The following is an 18,985-nucleotide window of genomic DNA, read 5'->3' as shown; positions in this document are numbered from 1 at the left end:
CAGCATCTGGCATTCTCAATGAATGTTACAAAGCAGGCATAAAGAATGATTTCGTGGGCTGGAAAGATGGCTGAGCCGGTAAAGGCCAGGCTCACAAGCAAAAATATAAGAATGATTTCGTGACAACGCCTGGAGGGAAAGGAGGTGGGGCTGTGTGCAGAGAATAGGGACTGGTTAAGTTTCCTGGAAACTGCTGTTTGAGTCAGAGGGCTGGGAAGGATTCTTAACAGTCCAGCCTTTGAAAGCACAGGCCAAACCCTTGAAGAATGCCAAGTGTCTCCACAAGGTCCCAGAAGTGGCTAAGCAGGTTACTGAACACCCTAATTTTGCCTGTCTGTACTGTAGCCTCAGGGAAAGCAGCATCTATGGGTGGATGGGTGTCATGTGAGTGAGTTGCCCAGGTGGCCCCAGGCTGGGAAGATCTTGGATTCCTGACTCTAAAGACTTTCCCTATAGCCTCACTCAGAAAACAGCAGGTTCCCTGGAAATATCTTGGCAGTGGTATCTCTGGTCTATTCCATCAGCCTCCTCGATAGGCCTAGGAAATGCTTCCTCCCACCCTAAATCTCTGTGCAGCAGTGATTTCAAGTGGTATTCAAGTCCCCAAGTCCTGGAGCAGCAGGTGGCCTGAGTGAGCAAGTAATCACCAAGCTCAGCTTTGCTAACTAACACACAATGATAGCCACTACAAAGGTTGCTGCCACTAAGACAGAAGACTGAGTGCTCCCTTCCCTGCCTCCCCCATCCTCACTCCTATCTGTATGTATGTGTTCATATGGATGGGATCATGTGTGTGTGGTGACCAGAGGTCACCTTCAGGTCCACCTGTTGAGGCAGGGTTACTGTTTTGAGGTGACTCAGTGGGTAGAGGCACTTTCCATGCAAACCTGGTGAGCTGATGGAAGGAGAGATTCGATTCCACAGTTATAGTGACCTCTACACATGCATCATGTAGTGTGCACATGCACACTCAATCCCACATATGTGTTAGGTTTCAAACCCAAGACAAACAGCTGAGGAGCCTATTTACCATGTCAAAGCAGACACTGGCCTATAGGTCCCTCCTGGCTGGCCCAATGTGAGGGCCAAGTTACATTTTAAGTTTTTGTTTTTTTGTTTTTAGAGACAGGTTTTCTCTGTGGCTTTGGAGGCTGTCCTGGAACTAGCTCTTGTAGACCAGGCTGGTCTCGCACTCACAGAGATCCACCTGCCTCTGCCTCCCAAGTGCTGGGATTAAAGGCGTGTGCCACCACCGCTCCGCACATTTTAAGTTTTAATTACTATGCCTGAGAGATCCGAGAAACAAAAATGCTTCTGATTTGCAAGCACCTTGCCCAAGGACAGAAAGTTCATGAAACATTGGACGATGCTGTTTATGAGAGACAAGTCACTAGTTTTCACTCCCCTAAAGAAGTTTGTTTGGCCCTTGGGTACCAGATGTGCTTGATCATATGTGAGTGGGAGGTATATGGATAGGAAAACTGTCAGGTTGTACCTGTTATTACCAGGAAAACCTGGACCCACACCTTGGTGACCAGGCAGAATCACCCTGGCTCTGTACACAGGTGCAAAAGGTCTCTTTAAGAGGTTAAGAACACTGACTGCTCTTCCAGAGGACCAGAGTTCAATTCCTAGCACTCACATGGCAGCTCACAACTGTCTGTAACTCCAGTTCCAGGAGACTCATACAGACATTCATGCAGGCAAAACACCAATGCACATTAAATAAAAATAAAAAAAAATTTAAAAGAGGTAAGTTCTGCCTACTTTCTTTCTGTCATTTCTCAGAGGAGGCAGGTCTCTGTCTTTTCCCCTCTCTTTCTGTCTCTCTCTTCTCCCCTCTTTCTCTTCCCTTCTCTTACTCCCTTCCCTTACCCCAATAAACTTTCTACATAAGTCCTGCCTGATGGTGTGTTTGTCATCCATCATGGGATCCGAAAAGGACCTCCTCACGCCGAATATCATAATAGTACCCTCACCCCTGATTGGATGTAGGTATGAGGTACACAGCAGGAAGTATATCAGGATGTATGCTTGCCCCTGATTGAACCTCACCGGAAACACGTGAATTATGGATTCGTCTTTTTAAACCCCTACAAAATGTGACTCAGGCCATTTCCTGGGAACTGGGGTATGGACCTGATCAGAACCCATCCACATACCCAATATTTAATTAAATCTTGCTCTAAATTTGACTTTAAACTGTTGCATGGTCTTATTCTCAACCAGTGGGATTGACACCACCCCTACCCTAAATTCTCCAGCCCAGAGGCTAGGCTGCCTTCCCCAGCTGTCCTTCCCATATGATCCAGCCATTTTGGCTTTCTGTTCCATTTCATCTACTCTCTTGGCCAGTCTCTTGGTCCAGGCTGCCTCACTTGGTCATCAGCTGCTCTCCCCTCCCTTCTCTCCTCATGTGGCCCAGCTAAGGACTATGTCCATTCTGAACTCCCAGATGTCCCTGCCTCTGATTATGCTTCTCTTTTATCTACAATAAACCTTCTCCTCCACCATACTTAGGAGGAGTCATACATAGGTTGATTTTTCCTGCCCCACAGCCACTCTCAAATAAACACACGGAGGCTGATATCAATTATAAATTGATACAGCTCTGCCAATAGCTCATGCTTGTTACTAACTAGCTCTTACAACTTAACCCATTTCTATTAATCTATGTGCTGCTCCAAGGTTCGTGGCTTTTACCCCTATGCCATTTTGTGTGTCTGACTCCTCCCTTCCTCATTCCATCATTCTCAGTTTGGCTTTCCCGCCTAACTGTATCCTATTCAGCTATTGGCCAGTCAGCTTGCTTATCGTAGTGACATCTATTCACGCAGTGGGCAGAGGATTATTCCACAGCAGTCATGTCCTTTCCTTTTGTTTTTCATTTATCTGCCATGCACACACACAATAACAAATCGTGCACAGAGACAGGCTGGTGGTGGCATGCATCTGGGATCTTTACTAGGTTTTGGAAACAAGCATTCTTTGTGACACATGAAGAAACACACAAACATAGAAAAAGTAGCTTGGCAAGACAATTTCTTTGTGTAAAAATGGTATACCAGAATCCAAATCAACCAGCAGCGGTTGTGTCTTATTCTAATAAATCTGATGACTTTCCCCATGGGCTAGCGTCTAACCTGGTAGCCTTTTGACTCGTTTTAAAAGAACTGATGCGAAAGGAAAGGTGGGGAAGGGTTGGCTTCTGGGCCATTGAGTTCCAAGAATACAGAGGTCTTTGTGTAAACACACATGTTATTGGGGAGTGGGGAGCGCTATAAAACATTTTTATGAAAGTTTTACAAGATGGGAGAGATTTATGGACTCCTGGCCCTTGGCCATCTTTGGTAGAAAAAAAAAAAAAAAAAAAAACTCACCAAAAAGGCCAAATCAGTGTGGACTATTGGAGAGTTCAAGCCCAGCCTGAAGAAGAGCCTGCTTCAAAAAAATGCCAAAGCTAGCTGGGTGGTGGTGCACACCTTTAATCCCAGCACTGCAGAGGCGGAGGCGGAGGCGGAGGCGGAGGCGGAGGCGGAAGCAGAGGCAGACAGATCTCTGTAAGTTCAAGGCCAGCCTGGTCTACAGAGTGAGTAGGACAGCCAGGGCTACACAGAGAAACCCTGTCTCAAAAAACAAAAGCAAAGCCGGGCATTTGGTGGCTCACGCCTTTAATCCCAGCATTCAGGAGGCAGAGGCAGGCGGATCTCTATGAGATCCAGGACAGCCTCCAAAGCCACAGAGAAACCCTATCTCAAAAAACAAAACAAAAAAAACCCAAAACAACAAAAAAACCCAAAAAACAAAAAAAAAATAGAAAAACAAAAGCAAAAACAAACAAACAACAAACAAAAAGCCAAAGCTGGGTGGTGGAGGCACATGCTTTTAATCCTAGCATTTGGGAAGTTCCAGGCCAGCTAGGGCTATTACATAGAGAAACCTTGTCTCGAAAAACCAAACAAAAATAAAAACAAAAAAAGATTTTATTTATTTTAATTTTGTGTTATGAGTATTTATCTGCACATGTGTCTGTGTACCAGGTGTATGTAGTGCCGGTGGACGCCAGAAGAGGAAGATGGATCCCCTGGGGCTGGACTTACAGATGGTTGTGGGTGCTGGAAATTGAACTCAGTGCTCTGTAAGAACATCCAGTGATCCTAACTGCCGAGTGAGCTACCTCTCCGGCCTGAATGCCCAGCCCTAGCTCCACCACTGAAAACTAAATCAATAAACCAGGAAAACATACAGTTCAGTGTTGTTAGCTCAATGACAGTGCTGTTCACTATGCCCCATTTCTTCTACAGAACGTCACCATCAACCCAGAAGAAAGTGGCAACTGACAACCTACTATTTCCTCAAAGAAGCCTCTAAGATCTTTCTTTCTTTCTTTCTTTCTTTCTTTCTTTCTTTCTTTCTTTCTTTCTTTCTTTCTGTCTGTCTGTCTGTCTGTCTTCCTTCCTTCCTTCCTTCCTTCCTTCCTTTCTTTCTTTCTTCCTTTCTTTCTTTTTCCCTTTGCTGTTCAGGAGACAGATGCTAGGGCCTCCTCAATGCTAGGTAAGGCTAGGTACCTCTTTTCCTTTCTTTTCTTTTTCCTTTCTTTTCTTTTTCCTCTTTATATATGTTTTCGGAGGGGGAGGGGGACATTGTGTTTGCCGTTGCCCATGTGAAGGGTCACAGAACTCTCAGGAGTTGCTTCCACCATGTGGATTCCTTGGAGTTGTCAGGTTTGCATTGCAAGTGACATTACCCCTTAGAGCCATCTCGATGGCAGCGAGTGGCCTTTTGTGCCTGGCTTCTTCCCTTAACAGTCTTTTTGAGGCTTGTGGGCATCGTAGCAGAAGCAGAGTGTTCTTCCTCTGGGTGCCTGGGTACCACTCCATCAGGTGAGGACTCAGCCTGTCCTCACAGATGAGTGGCTCAGGAAGCCATGGGGTTAGAGAACAGAGGAGTAGGGCTGTGGCTCAGGGGTACAGGGTTTGCCTGGCATTTGCACTAGAAAAACAATAAAACAAACAACAAAAACCCCACACACATCATTCCAGCTGGACTGTGGTGCATGCTTGCCACCCCAGCTATTCAGGGACTGAAGGCAGATGAGCTTTAGTTCGAGGCCCTTGATTTCAATGACTGTTTTGACTACACAGTGAGTCCAATGCCAGCCTAGGCAACTCAGTGAGACCTTGTCTCAAGAATAATAAAAGGGACGGGGAAACTGGCTCAGTAGTAGACTGCTTGCTAGGATGCATAAACCCTGGTTTCAACTCCCAGTACCACGGTAGGAGAGGAAAAGAGGGGGCAGGGAGAGAAGCCAACAGGGCCTTGAGTGTTCTAGGTAAACTGAACTGCATCCTTGCCCTTCAAAAACAACGCTACGTTTATTAATTTTGTATGGGGCATATACTGCAGCGCTAGTATGGAGACAACTTGGGAGAGACTCCCTTTCTGGCTGGGTTATCTCACTGGCTTTTATGTATTTACTTATTTTTTGCTTTGAGACAGGGTCTCAATAAATTGTCCAGGCTGCCCTTGAATTCTCTGTGGCCCAGATAAGCCATGAATTTGCCTATGCCACCATACCGGCTAAGACTCTCATCTCTTTCATTGCTAACTATGTACCAGGTGCCCATGGCCCCAAAACTTCACAAGGAGCCTTCTGAGATAATCACTTCTACCAAAGACCAGTGTCTGGTCTGGTGATCATCGTGGACCTACCACAAGCACCTCCTTAGCATCTAATGGGCTCTGTGATAATGATGGTGGAAGACAATGTCCAGGGACCCGGTGCCTTCACCTGCAAGCAGTCCATAAGCAGAAAGGTATGATCCCTGATGCCCACCATGGCTGTCCTGGGAGTAGGTGTCTAGGGCCAGTCTAGGCTTGGGAACCCAAAAACAAAAAACAAAACAAAACAAAAAAACAAACAAAAAACTCCAGTTATCAGCATCTGGCCTGAACCATTTATGCCTGTCGGTAAATGTCAGTTTCTAGGCTTCCTTACTGCTGGCTGAGGTTTATTCTTTCAACACATAGACTAAATTTAATATACTCAGTCTTTGCCATGCCTATCAGAGCCCACTGATAATCTCAGTGCTCAGGAAGCTGAGGCAAGAGGATTGCTGCAACTTTAAGGCCAGCTGCAGCTACACAGTGAGTTTCAGGCTACAGTGTGAGACCTGATCTTTACACACAAAAGTGGGGTAACTCTCCATCTTTCTCATTCCTAACTCAGTGGTCACCGGAAAAGGTGCCCTGGGGCAGTTCCTGTTGTCTGGTTCTGTCCCAGCCTGCCTGGCAGCCTGTTCCACCCAGACTTCAATAGCCGGCAGCTAGGCACCCTGCGATATTCCGGGAGGTTTGCAGACTGGAACAGGGCCAGAACCAGAAGCCTGCAGAGGAAGAGCACCATCAGTCTCATTTTGGAGCCCAGGTTATGAGGGACAAAACCAAGTTGGCTTAATTTAATACAGTTCACCCAACTGTGTTTGCCCTATCTGTGTAAAGCTGTCAGCTAGCGAGAGACCTGGGCCACCAATGTGGCCTAGTGAGCAAAAGTGCTTGCTGCCAAGCCTGACTCCCTGAGTTCAATCCTCAGTCCCGCATGGCAGAAGGAAAAAAATGATTTCTGCAAGTTGTCCTTTGACCTCCACATGTGTGCTGAGATACAAATGCCCACACATATACGTACACAATAAAGAAATGTAAAGAAAAAAAGTAAAGCCAGTGACCCAGGACTCACCCAGCCTCTCCTCTCCCACCTGCCTCCCTTTCTGTAGTCCTGTGTGGCTGTGTGGCAGTGGTGGCCATGGGAGATACTCCCTGTGGGAAGAGCAGAGACAGGCTTGGCAGGGACCAATAAGCTGTGGGTGGGCCTCACCAAGAAAGGTTGTACTCTAGATGCCAGCAGGTGGTGTCGGCCACTGGGTCCCCAGGGAGAATTCCAGGCATAGGGGACCAGCCAGAGGGAAGGCACAGAGGCATGAGGGATCGGATCTGTCCAGAGGAGACTGGTGTGACTGGGAGGGGACAAGAGGATGGGGCCATAGGGACACTTCAGCCCTTCCTTGTGCCTGAGCTGGGAGCATTGCAGGGTTCCCAGAAAGGGAAGGGTTGATTTCATTTGAGCAAAGCTGGGAACTTCTGGATTTCTAGACAGAGATGAGTCAGTGGCAGTCTCCTTTCTTTCTCTGGGTACCAGCAACTTGGAGGAAGTGACAAGGCTGCCTAACCATTCAGGTCAGAATCTCATCAGCTCACCTCAGAGCCCAAGAAGGTCGCTCTGGCAGTCAGCACAGACACTCTCAGGGAATGTCTCTGCTTGGACCAGTCACCACTGTTAGATGTCGAGAACCTTATTGACTGTTCTGGGTCACATGGCAAACACATGTACTGGGATTGCAGGCATGCTCACTTGGTTTGTGCAGCACTGGGGATCGTTTTGGGCCATGGTGACAGCTCAGTGGGTAAATTACTATAACCGTCCACACCTAATGACCTTAGTTTCACCCCAGGAACCCACAGTGTCCCACATCTGTAATCAACAAACTCCTAAAATGAGATTTGAAGCCAGGACAGGAGAATATCCCAGGAGTTCAAAAGCCAGTTTGCCTGCAAAGCAGCAAAGCAGCCAAAAACAAGAATCTCTGTCTCAGCAAGGTGGAAGAGGAGAAATGGACTTCTGGGAGCTGACCTCTGACCTCCACAGGGTGAGGCAGGGTGACTTCAAAAGTCACTCAGATATAGTCAGTTTAGTTTTAGTTTTTCACCCCTGAGGGTTGCTTTCCTTCTCACTGGCTGTGGGGAAACCCAGTCTCTGACTCTAGGGGTCTGGGGGTCAGGAGCCAACAGCTGAGGTGGAGTCACTTCCTCGGCTCTGCCAGAATCCTGTGACTTCAGAGTTGGCCAGCTCCGACAGCTGCTTCACTGATCCCCAGGAAATGCTGAGGAGGGAGCTGTGGTCAACTCCAGGCAGCTCCAGGATGGTCCCTCTTCGCTAGAGTCCTGCTACCAGGTCAAGGGAGAGAAAAAAAAAGTTCAAGGCTTCTCTGTACTCATTTTCCTGCACATGACCCACAGCCTATGGCAAGGGAGGGATAATAGGCATATTCCTTAAAATCAAAAGAAACCCTGGGTCTCTCTCATAAGAAGCCCATACCTGGGGACGGAGAGATGGCTCAGCCCTTAAGAGCAGGGGCTGCTCTTCCACAGGACCAGGGTTCCATTCCCAGCACCCACATGGCAGCTCACAAGGGTCTGCAACTCCAGTCCCAGGGGATCCAGGGCCCTCTTCTGGCTTCCACAGGCATGGTGTGTGTGTGGTGTACAGACACACATGTAGCCAAAACCCATACACACAAAAATAAAATAAGTAGATCTGAAGGAAGAGGAGGAGGAGGAGAAGTCACTGCCCATACCCAGCCAGGAGCCCCACATTTTCAATCCCAGCTCTCAGGATGCAGAGGAAGATGAATCTCTGTGAGTTCCAAGCCAGCCTGGTCTACATAGTGAGTTCCAGGACAGCCAGGGCTACATAGTGAGATCCTGCCTCAAAAAACAAAACAGTAACATAAACAAATAAGGCGAAGGGGGTTAAGTATGTGAGGATGGCTGGCCACATGGAGAAACACAAAAACAAAACAAGTGTGTCAGGTGTGGTTGTGCAGCACCGGCTCAGCGTCATTTCCTCGTCATTGCATGGTGGCTTGTATGTGACTGTCAGAAACCCCAAATCCATACATAGTCTTAGAATCAGGTTTCTGTCACCATTTTGTTTTGTTTTGTTGGTTTGGTTTGATTTGATTTTTTTTTTTTTTTTTGCTTTATTTTTCAGGAGAAATATGTAGAAATCATCTGTACTCCCTAACCCTGCCTAGAGAGGGGATCCTGAAAATATAGTCATGAGGAGGGTGCTTAACATGCACACACATGCATGTACACACACACACACACACACACACACACACACACACACACACACACACACACGGTGAGTTAGAGGCCAGCCTGGTCTACAAAGTAAGTTCCAGGACCCCAGGGAAACCCTGTTTAGAAAAACCAACATCCACACATACATGAGCTAAAAACAGCCTTTTGCTCAGTCATGATTAATTTTAGCACCACCTGAGATGGGATCAGGATTATTAATGGTGCTGGTGTCTCGTGGCTGGGACTTTGCTGTAGGCCTGTGACCTTCCCCCTGCCGGCTGACAACCATGAGGCTGGGGCTGGGAGCTCTAGCAGAGACGGGTTCTGCCCGCCCTTCTGCCCACTCTTTGCTGCTGGTGCCGCTGGCTTCATTATCCCAGGGGACACCTGTATGGGCAGTACCTGTCGTACTTTGGGCGGCTAGTGACTCTTTCTAGAACCCTAGACACCACCTGTGTTCTCCTCCCCCTGGACTGCTGTGGATGATGCTGTAGAGACACCACGGTGTTTCTCTCTAGGTGTCAGGACAGGTTGTAAATCTACATGCTTGCTCTTGAGATGTGTGTCAGAGGGTAGTGTTTAAGGGCACAGTTACTTAGCAACTTCCTGTTGTTCCCGTCTGGGGCTCAGAGAGGGACTGAGAGGGACGAAGGCCACACAATCAAGCCAGATGCAACATCAAGTGGCCAAGACTTCTGGTTCCAACTCCAGCTCTGGACAGGCAGCTTGGCTGTGTCCCTAGTGGCTTGGGAAGAAGAGAAACGCAGAGAGGACACCTTGGTCCCTAGGACTTGGAAACATGGTGTCCTCAGGCCTAGGAGGCTGCCACTGCCACTATCTACAGCCAGTGTGAGGACAGGCTTCTCCAAGCTATACAAAAATGCACCACCACAAGGCCTGTGCTGACTTAGTATTAGTGCCTTCTCTGTCCAGAGGTGACCTACAGGCCGTGGGGAATGGCTTTGTCATGTTGTTGGTGTTCTAGGGTGACAGAACCTGCCTTGAACCTTATTTTTATCCCTGCCATTTGGAGGCAGGTATTTCCTGCATCTATCTGTCTTTCTAAATGGCTGCTGGGCCTCTGGGCCTTTCCTGGTGACTTGGGGCCATCCATAGACACTGGTGGTGGAGCCACCCTGCCTCAGGGAGTGGCTTCAATCTCTGCACTGAGGATTGTGTTGTTGGGTTTTGATTTTTTGAGACAGAATCTCAGGTAACCCATGCAGCCTTAAACTCCTGGTCCTCTGGTCTCTACCTCCAAGCTTCCTGAGTGCTGGGATTACAGGTGTGTAAACAGCACATCAGCTCAAAATTTACTGGAATTGTTGGGGAGGGGGTTGCAGTACTGAGAACTGAACCCAGGGTGTATGCCAGGCAAGCACCCTACCACTTTGTTGCTGGTTTTCTCTGTTGTTACAGATCAATAGTTGTGCTCTGTAGCCCAGACAGGTCTCCAACTAACAGCCTCCAACACCTGCCTTTACCTTCCTGGTGCTGGAACTACAGGCATGTGCCACCAGGACCTGCTCTTCCCTGCTAGGATCTCTACTCTTAGGCTGTCAGCAGTGGCTTTTCTTGGTCATTCTGCCTGTCACTGCCTCCATCTGAGACAGAGAAAGATACCAGGCAGAGTTCAAGTGGATGGGTTTTTCATTAGGGGAAAGGAATCATAAAAAAGGGGAATGGGAGGGGAAGATTGGCCTCTGAGGACAGGAGCAGTGGGAGAGAGGAAAGAGAGGCAGACCGCCAGTTGTAGTGGTGCACACTGGTAGGATTTGCTGAAGGAGGCAGAGGCAGGAGGATCATGAGTTGAGGCCACCCTGGGTTACAAAAGAAAGAAAGAAAGAAAGAAAGAAAGGGAGAGAGAGAGAGAGAGGGAGAGAGACAAAGAAAAAGAAACAGAGAAAGGGAGAGAAAGAGTTGGATGGGAGGTGGGCAGAGCTTTTTAAAGAGGGAGCATAGTGAATAGGCACAGGTGGTGCTCTTACTGGCTGCAGCTGAGGGTGTATCCTGTCAGAACTCCAAGGGCAGGCCAGTAAAATGCCTAAATACTAACACCATCTGCCTTTCTGCCTCTCAGGACTATGCTATGGGAATGATGAGGCCAGGATCTTGTGCACAAACGTGAGGCCATCAAGGAGTGTGGTAGGGAGTGTGTTATAGGAGGATTCAGGAAGGTGGAAGAGATTGCCTGGAATGACAGCCGCACATACAAGATGGAATAGGTGTGTGTGTGTGTGTGTGTGTGTGTGTGTGTGTGTGTGTGTGTGTGTGTGTGTGTGTGTCCCAGACTGCTTTCTAGCAGGTGACTTGGTGGTCACAACTTGTGCCAAGTCAGGTCTAGTCACCCTTCTACAATAAGCCAGTTAAAAGTAGAAAGCAGAGCCAGGCAGTGGTGACACACACCTTTAATCTCAGCACTCAGAGGCAGTGGCAGGCAGATCTCTGTGAATTCATGGTCAACCTGGTCTACATAGTGAGTTCCAGAACAGTCAAGGTTACACAGAGAAACCCTGTTTCAAAACCAAACCAAAACAACAAAAGGTAAAAAGCAGAAAAGGGAGACTTATTCAATGTTTTCACACTGGGAAGTGGGGGACAGAGGTCCAGCAAACCCTTCAAGTACATCTTTAGGGTCCCAAAGTAAGAGAAAGTTTAATAGAGACAAGGATGTGATTATCCAAGCAACCCACCACTGACTCATCTTTGTCGGCTTTAGTCTCTACCCTGTCAGGTGTCTGACAGGTTGCTGGAATTGTCTGCAGACTCTTTCAGAAAGACAGGTCTCCTCCCTATCTGACACCCTTGCCTTACCCGGAATGAGATCTTAGGGAAACTCCACTAGCCTTGGGGCCATTCTTCAGCAGGCTGTCAGACTGACAGACACAAAATGTGTCTTTAGAGTCTTTATATCTGTCAGATCAGCCACACATGGATCAGAATGTGTGATGTTCTCCAGAAACACCATGTGTTGTATGACAGGGAGCAGAGTATGGACAGGCCTAGGGAAATGTCTATTTGTGATGCTGCTGGCATGCAAACGTTCAGTGAGTTTCTTGTTTGGAAAAAAAGAGCAAAGGAATATAGAACCCACGTTTAACAGGATCCATCAGTCAAATGAAACGCAGGGAACTTCACCAAGATGCTTGAAGATGGGTCTCAATGAAGTCCCAGGATATTGTGGGAGAAGCAGATTTAGCTTCACTTATCTTCAACAGCTTGAGGTGGTCCCCGAAGCTGTAGGGATACCCCTGCTGACCGAGCTGAGATGTTTCAGTGTGCAAGCAGAGTCAAAAGAAAAAACCCAAAAGCTGCTAAGGGAAACCTCGTAAATCAAAGTAAAGCCAGGCAGTGGTGGCGCACGCCTTTAACCAAGCACTCGGGAGAAAGAGGCAGGTGGATCTCTGTGAGTTCCAGACCACCTGGTCTACAGAGTGAATCCCAGGACAACCAGGGCTACACAGGGAAACCTTGTCTTGAACTACCAAAAACAAACAAACAAAAATAAGCAAGGTCCGTTGTTATAAACTTAAAAAATTTCTTTTGATTAGTCCTTAAGTTTTCTAATTTAATCGTGATTTTTTTATTTAAATTAACCCATTTATTAGGCAGGTCTCAGGTGGTAACACTTCTACTGGTCTTTTGGTTCCTTCAGTCTTCCGATAGCAGATTTCCCTGTGACGGCAGGAGTAGTGTTGTAGGTCCAGGCCCCACCAGCCACTGTTTTCATGCAGGAACCACAGTACCAGATGCCAACGGCTTGTCTCTTCATCTTGGTCTTGCTGTATGTACTTGGCAAGCATATGTACTTGGTATGCTGGTTGATTTCAATTTTCTTCACCATTTTCCAGGGGGAGGCACCATAGCGGGTCCGGTATTTCCCAAGGACCTGGACCTTTTTGGTGTGTTTAGCCATGTTGCTGGAACCTAAGCCCAAGTCTGGAGAGCTCATGATTTTTTTTTTCCCCCCGAGACAGGGTTTCTCTATATTGCTTTGGAGCCTGTCCTGGAACTTGCTCTGTAGACCAGGCTGACTTCGAACTCACAGAGATCCGCCTGCCTCTGCCTCCCAAGTGTTGGGACTGAAGGCGTGCACCACCACTGCCCGTCACTCCTGAATTTTTTTTTTACATTTTATTTATTTATTATGTATACAACATTCTGCTTCCATGTATATCTGCACACCAGAAGAGGGCACCAGATCTTGTAACGGATGGTTGTGAGCCACCACGTGGTTGCTGGGAATTGAACTCAGGACCTCTGGAATAGCAGTCAGTGCTCTTAACCTCTGAGCCATCTCTCCAGCCTGCTCCTGATTTTTTTTAAGAGTTCTTTTTTTTTTTTTTTTTTTTGGTTTTTCGAGACAGGTTTTCTCTGTGTAGCTTTCTTTTTGGAGCCTATCCTGGTACTGGCTCTGGAGACCAGGCTGACCTCGAACTCAGAGATCTGCCTGCTTCTGCCTCCTGAGTGCTGTGATTAAAGGCGCGTGCCACCAATGCCCGGTTAACAGATATTTTACATTTTAATTAAAGCAGGCTGCCTGTTTGTGGATTTTAAAATTTTGCTTATTTGTTTAAGGAGATAACTTGATTGCCTAGGACTTACTTTGTTAAGCAAGCAAGATAAACCAGTTTGGGGTAGTTACCTATTTTCCCTAATACATGCAAGTTAATAATTACCATGCACCAGGCCGGTTAGAGTACCTAGTGGCAGTTGAGCTGGGAGCATTTCTTCCTTCTGTGAAACTTTGTTCTCCATTTCCATTTTTCTTTTCTCCTGAAAAGTTGCCTATCTACTCTAGCTAGGGAATGTGTTTTGGGTCAATTTATGTGCTGCCTTCAACCCCAGATGTCTTCCCCTACTGGGACTTGGGGTGTCCTACACAGCTCAGACACTGGGCAGCCAGTCTTCATTTATGTCTTCTAGGGCAAACCAGCACAGACACTTCTGACCTGGGGACCAGTATGTTTGTTGCATTTCCCTACAAGGCTGATACTGTTGTACATCCTGGAGGGGTCCTTCCTGACACCTGCACACTCTTGGGTGGGAAGGAACAAATGCCTCTTGTTTTGGTGTCTTTTTATCACCAGGCACCCGTAAAATTCCTAAACTAAAGGCTTACCAAAGTCACAGGCAAGCAGAAGGAAGAGCAGAACTAACTATGAATCTGAGGAGGAATGTCAGGTAACAAAGGCCAAATGACAATAAATGAAAATATTTCAAAGACAATGAAAACCAAGACTACTAAAACAAAAACCAAAATGCCTTCAAAGTTCCAAAATCAAAGGAAATTTCTGAAAACAAGCTAATCAGTCAGAATCTAAACTGGCTTTCGAGAGCCGAAGGCAAGCAACAAGCCAAACAATCCAGACTGGAATGCTTTCAAAGAAAACAAACTAGATACCTACACCAAGTTCTTTGAAAGCAGACCAAAAACATATCTACCAAAGTAGGAACTTTCTTACCCAGCTCAAAATAAGTTCTGGAACCACTTTGAGTGACCATGACCTGGGAACACAGACTTAGGTAACCCCAGATTCCATGTTCCAACATAGAAGCAGTTTCACGGAGTTTGTATAGTTTTGAAGAACAGAGGCAGTCATCCATTAAGGCAAGTTTAAAATTCATTGGCTGGTACTTCAGGGAGGCAGGGACAGCGAGATGGCAGAAACTATTCCATAGGCCTAAAATGCTATCCGATGACATCTGTTGGGATTGATAGGAGCTAGGTGGCTTGCTAAATCAGTAATCAGCTTTTTATCTGTTGTCACAAGATGTTGATTTTCATATAGATGATAAGGGAGTTCACCTCTGGATTGGCAACATTCCAACTTCTCCACTGTCTCGAGGTTCTAACCAGCTCACCAGTCTTCACAGACACAGGCTCCTGTGGGGAGTTTTCCTTCACAGCCAGATACATGCAGCTTCTTAGGAGGTTGTGTTCACAGCTGGGGTCTCGCTCTCATCTGGCTCAGCTTATTTTAGAGAGAGCCGAGCAAGGTGCCCCTGTCCCCTGCACCCCTAGCCTAAGGAGGGCTGCACACTAAAGGCCCCCTCGGGTGGATCTGGCTTATGATTTGGGGGACAGTAGAGCCTACAGGCAGAACCTCAAGACTGAGGATTGTTCTGTTTTTTTGAGACGAGGTTTCTCTGTGTAGCCCTGCCTGTCCTGGAACTCACTCTGTAGACCAGACTGGCCTTGAACTCACAGAGATCCTTTGCCTCTGCCTCCCGAATGCTGGGATTAAAGGCATTTGCTACCACACCCAGCAACAACTGCAGTTTTTATTTAGTGTTATTTTTATGGTGCTGGGGAGGAAATCCAGGAGCCTCAGAAACATTGAGCAAGTGCTCTGATACAGAGCCCTGACCTTTGCCTGAGGGCTGTTCTTTTTGTTTGCTGGTATGTGTGTCTGCAAGTGTATAGATGTATCCGTGCGGCGTATGCACACATGCTTGTGTACAGAGGTGCATATGTCTATATCTGAATGGGTAGAGGTCAGAGAAGGACATCCAGTGTCCTGCTTCATTCCCTGGAGACAGTGTCTCTCATGTCACTCAGAGCTAGGCTGGTGGCCTGCAGCCCAGTGCCCCCCTCCTGCTTTTGCTCTGCATAGCACTGGGGCTACTTACTGGCCTATACATGGGTGCTGAGGATTTGAACTCTGGATTCTTGTGATGCTTAGCAAGCTCTCTGAGCCCTGTGAAGTCCAGGTTGGCCTTGAACCTCTCTGATCCCCCTGCCTCTACCTCTGGAGTGCTGAGATTATGTGTGCCAACTGGCTGAGTGGTGTGTGTGTGTGTGTGTGCACTCTTGAGTGCACAAGAGTGCATGCATACACTCAAGGACCATGGCACAAACATCGAGGTCAGAGGAGCCAGGTCATAATTGAGCTTTGTGACTAGATGGTTACCTGAAGCAGATCCCTAGCAAGCTGGACAGAAAGCTGGCTACTTGCCCAGCTTCCCATCCTGCAGCCACAGATAAAACATGCTTTAGGACAAGCAGACCACACCATGCCCAGTTTCCTGGGAGAGCTCTATTTCTATCAAGTACTGCTAAGCCTGGTGTAGTGACCTTGTGCTTTGGAAACACAAATGTCATCTTATCAAGCAAGAAGCCACCCACTGCCCCCAGCAGCAAGGACTCCCTCCTGCCAATCCAGCTAGGTAGGAACCATTAACCCTATTCTGAGGAGGGGAAACTGAGGCTCCAGGGTTCTTAGCAAGGGGGAGCTACTACATAGCAGGTGCTCTGTAATTGTGTCTTGTAGACACAGATATTTTACTGATTTAATCCTTTTTACTTTCATTCTATTATTTGTGTGTATACTCACAGTCAGAGGACAACTTTCTCTCCTTCTACCGTGTAGCAGGTACCTTTTCTACCAAGCCATTTCACCAGCCCTGATTTTTGAGACAGGGTTTAATATATCTCAGGCTGGTCTCAAATTCACTAAACAGCTGAGGATGACCTTGAGCTCCTGATCTGGTGTCTACATTTTCAATGTTGGGGTCACAGGCACACAGGACACATCTGGTTTCTGTGGCACTGGAGGTCAAACCCATCGCATCATCCATGCTAGACAAACACTCTACTGAGCCACATCTCCAGTCAAGACTCTTTAGGTCCAGAAACTGCTATGATGGAGTGGCCAGTAGCAGTGATAGTCAACTGCATTTTATAGTTAGGGAAACTGGGTCAAAGAGGGAAACACATCTCCAGGCACAACACTACCCTAAGGGATGGCTAAGTTTACCAGCTGAGTGTGGTCCAGGCTGTTTGTTCCTAGATCCCTGTTCCTTTGAGGCATTGGCCAGGCTGACTTGGCTGTTCCTCTGGGACTGTCAGCATTATGTTACTGTCCCTTAGGTTCCAATTGATTGCAGAAAGGAGTAAGCAAACAAGATTTTTCCCCAGGCCATACTCCCAAGTGCCAGAGATAGGGGCAATCGCCAGGGATGAGACACAGCCCACAAGGGGCTCAAGAGTCTTTGTAACCATCAGGCTCTTTGGGGGTAAAGGATCTCCCAGAAAATTAGGGGGTCTCCAAAGAAGACATCAGAATAAAACTTGTCCAGCTCCCACAGCTGGCGAAGTGACTTCACACAGAGTTAGTGGAGATGAAATAAAAACCCTTGAGCTTAGAAGCAGTGACTGGGGACCAAGCGCAGTGATGGTGTAGGCCTGTCACCACAGCTCTGGAGAGGTGGAGGCAGAAGGATAGGGATTTTTTTTTTTTTTTTTTTTTTTTTTTTTTTGAGACAGGGTTTCTCTGTGTGGCTTTGGAGCCTATCCTGGCACTCGCTCTGGAGACCAGGCTGGCCTCGAACTCACAGAGATCCGCCTGCCCCTGCCCCCCCCCCGAGTGCTGGGATTAAAGGCATGCGCCACCAACGCCCGGCTGAAGAGTAGGGAATTTAAGACCGCACTTAGCTAAGTAGTGAGTTTGAGCCCAACTTTTTAGATGCTGTCAGAAAAGAGAAGAGATGAGGGATGGGAATGATAGATACAGAGAGGGCCAAGGGGAGGTAGGTGGCTCAGTTGGTAGAGTAGAAAGTCTTAGGATCTGATTCCGGAACCCATGTAAAAATCCAGTAATTTGCTGGCCACTGAGACAGGTGGTTGCCTGGAGTTCGCTGGCCTGCTGTTCTAGCAGAAGGATAAAGCCCGTGAGCCACCATGCCTCAAAAAGTAACTTGGGGCGAGGTGTGGTGGTACCCACCTTTAATCCCAGCACTCTGGAGGTAGAGACTCTGGAGGTAGGATCTCTGTGAGTTTAAGACCAGCTAGGGCCAACAAGACCAGAATTCTATCAATGGGACTCATAAGGCAGAACAGAACCAACTCTAGCACGGTTGTCCTCTGACTATCACACAGGTACTGTGGCACACACACAATTAATAAATAAATGTGATTTTAAAAGAAACTAAAAAAATATAAGGTTGGCAACTAAGAAAGTCAGGTGACATCAGCTATGCGGGTGCACAGTACACCCTCACCCCTGTGAGAAAGTCAGTCAGGTGATATCAGCTATGCGAGTGCACAGTGCGCCCACCCTCACCCCTGTGCACATGTACACACACAAATGAACACCCCCCCCACACACAAACACACACACAATCTAAACTGGGACCCGGAGGTCTGTGTTCCTGCTAGGGGATGGCAGAAGGACCAGTCTCATCTTTTAGCTTGCAGCCGGCCTTTGTGACTGAGTGTCCAGCATCACAGAGACAGTGTGTTAGTACAGATGGCCTGATTCTCATGCCCTCTACCTGCCTTCCCCCTTTGGAAGGTAGGCATGGGTTAGTGATAAGTTCTGCAGACCGAGGTCGGTGACCTGGAGTTACGATGAGAAACAGATTAGGAAGTCTGAGGCTTTGCCAGGGAACAATGGTCCAGAGCCAAGGATGGGGATAACTTCATTCCTCTGTTTCTTCCAGCACTTGGAGCAGAACTCCTTTTCCTTCACTGCAGCAGGGGGCCTGCTGTGGGTTGATCAGGGTGGGCGGGGAGTGGGCGGGAGCGACTGAAGTCCGCCTATTCAGGGTTTGGCCGGCTCCTCCTCCTCCTCCTCTCCACAGGCAGCCTTTGGGACAGTCTCACCCTCAGTCACCGTGTCCGGAGCTGGATCTCAGGCCATCTAGCTAAGACGCCTTCCATGGGTCTGGTGATGGAGAACGGCCAGGTGCTCCCGGCTTTCCTGCTCTGTAGCACACTGCTAGTCATCAAGATGTACGTGGTGGGGGTCATCACAGGCTACACCAGGCTTCGGAAGAAGGTACGTGAGCTGGGGTGTGTGTGACGGGGGGAATTAGCACTCTGCTAGTTTTTCTCTGCAATAAAGTCTGGGCACTGAATAATGTGGCCGAGGTGTGCCTGCCCGCGTGCAGACAAAGTTGCTTAAAAGCTGGGGTGGGCTCCAGCTCCTGAACCCGCTAGTATGAGAGCACCTGGGGTTCGCCAGGTGAAGTGACTGCACCAGGACAGGCACGTGGAGCACATAGGCTCTGACAGCGAGGTCTCCTGACCTGGCGGTTTCCCAGCAGGCTGGGAGATTTC

General features: G+C 47.9%; 2 protein-coding genes across 6 annotated transcripts in view; one reads left to right on the top strand and one right to left on the bottom strand.

Moving 5' to 3' along the window:
* Positions 1-18,985, top strand: part of Ptges (prostaglandin E synthase) — a 48,194-nt gene that overhangs the window by 13,420 nt on the left and 15,789 nt on the right. For 2 of the 5 annotated variants that reach the window (XM_027423221.2, XM_027423223.2), the window contains exons 2-3: positions 5,620-5,816; positions 18,508-18,704. In XM_027423221.2, coding sequence (XP_027279022.1) covers positions 18,585-18,704 — 120 coding nt within the window. In that variant the 5' untranslated portion in view covers positions 5,620-5,816; positions 18,508-18,584. Of the gene's footprint in view, positions 1-5,619; positions 5,817-7,508; positions 7,704-18,507; positions 18,705-18,985 lie in introns of all 5 variants that reach the window. The other 3 variants (XM_027423219.2, XM_027423220.2, XM_027423222.2) reach the window with 2 other exon arrangements.
* On the bottom strand, positions 12,526-12,888 carry LOC100770680 (60S ribosomal protein L37a). Its single transcript, XM_027423224.2, has one exon. It carries the CDS (start codon positions 12,872-12,874, stop codon positions 12,554-12,556), a length of 321 nt encoding a protein of 106 aa, XP_027279025.1. The 5' UTR covers positions 12,875-12,888; the 3' UTR covers positions 12,526-12,553.

The sequence above is a fragment of the Cricetulus griseus genome, chromosome 6 (assembly GCF_003668045.3).
Source record: "Cricetulus griseus strain 17A/GY chromosome 6, alternate assembly CriGri-PICRH-1.0, whole genome shotgun sequence".
NCBI lineage: Eukaryota > Metazoa > Chordata > Mammalia > Rodentia > Cricetidae > Cricetulus > Cricetulus griseus.
Note: the sequence above shows the minus strand (reverse complement) of the source record. Positions and strands in the feature narration are given on the sequence as shown.

Bases quoted from the DNA above. Each gene is read 5' to 3' on its own strand.
- LOC100770680 (XM_027423224.2), bottom strand. From the start codon at position 12,874: ATGAGCTCTCCAGACTTGGGCTTAGGTTCCAGCAACATGGCTAAACAC.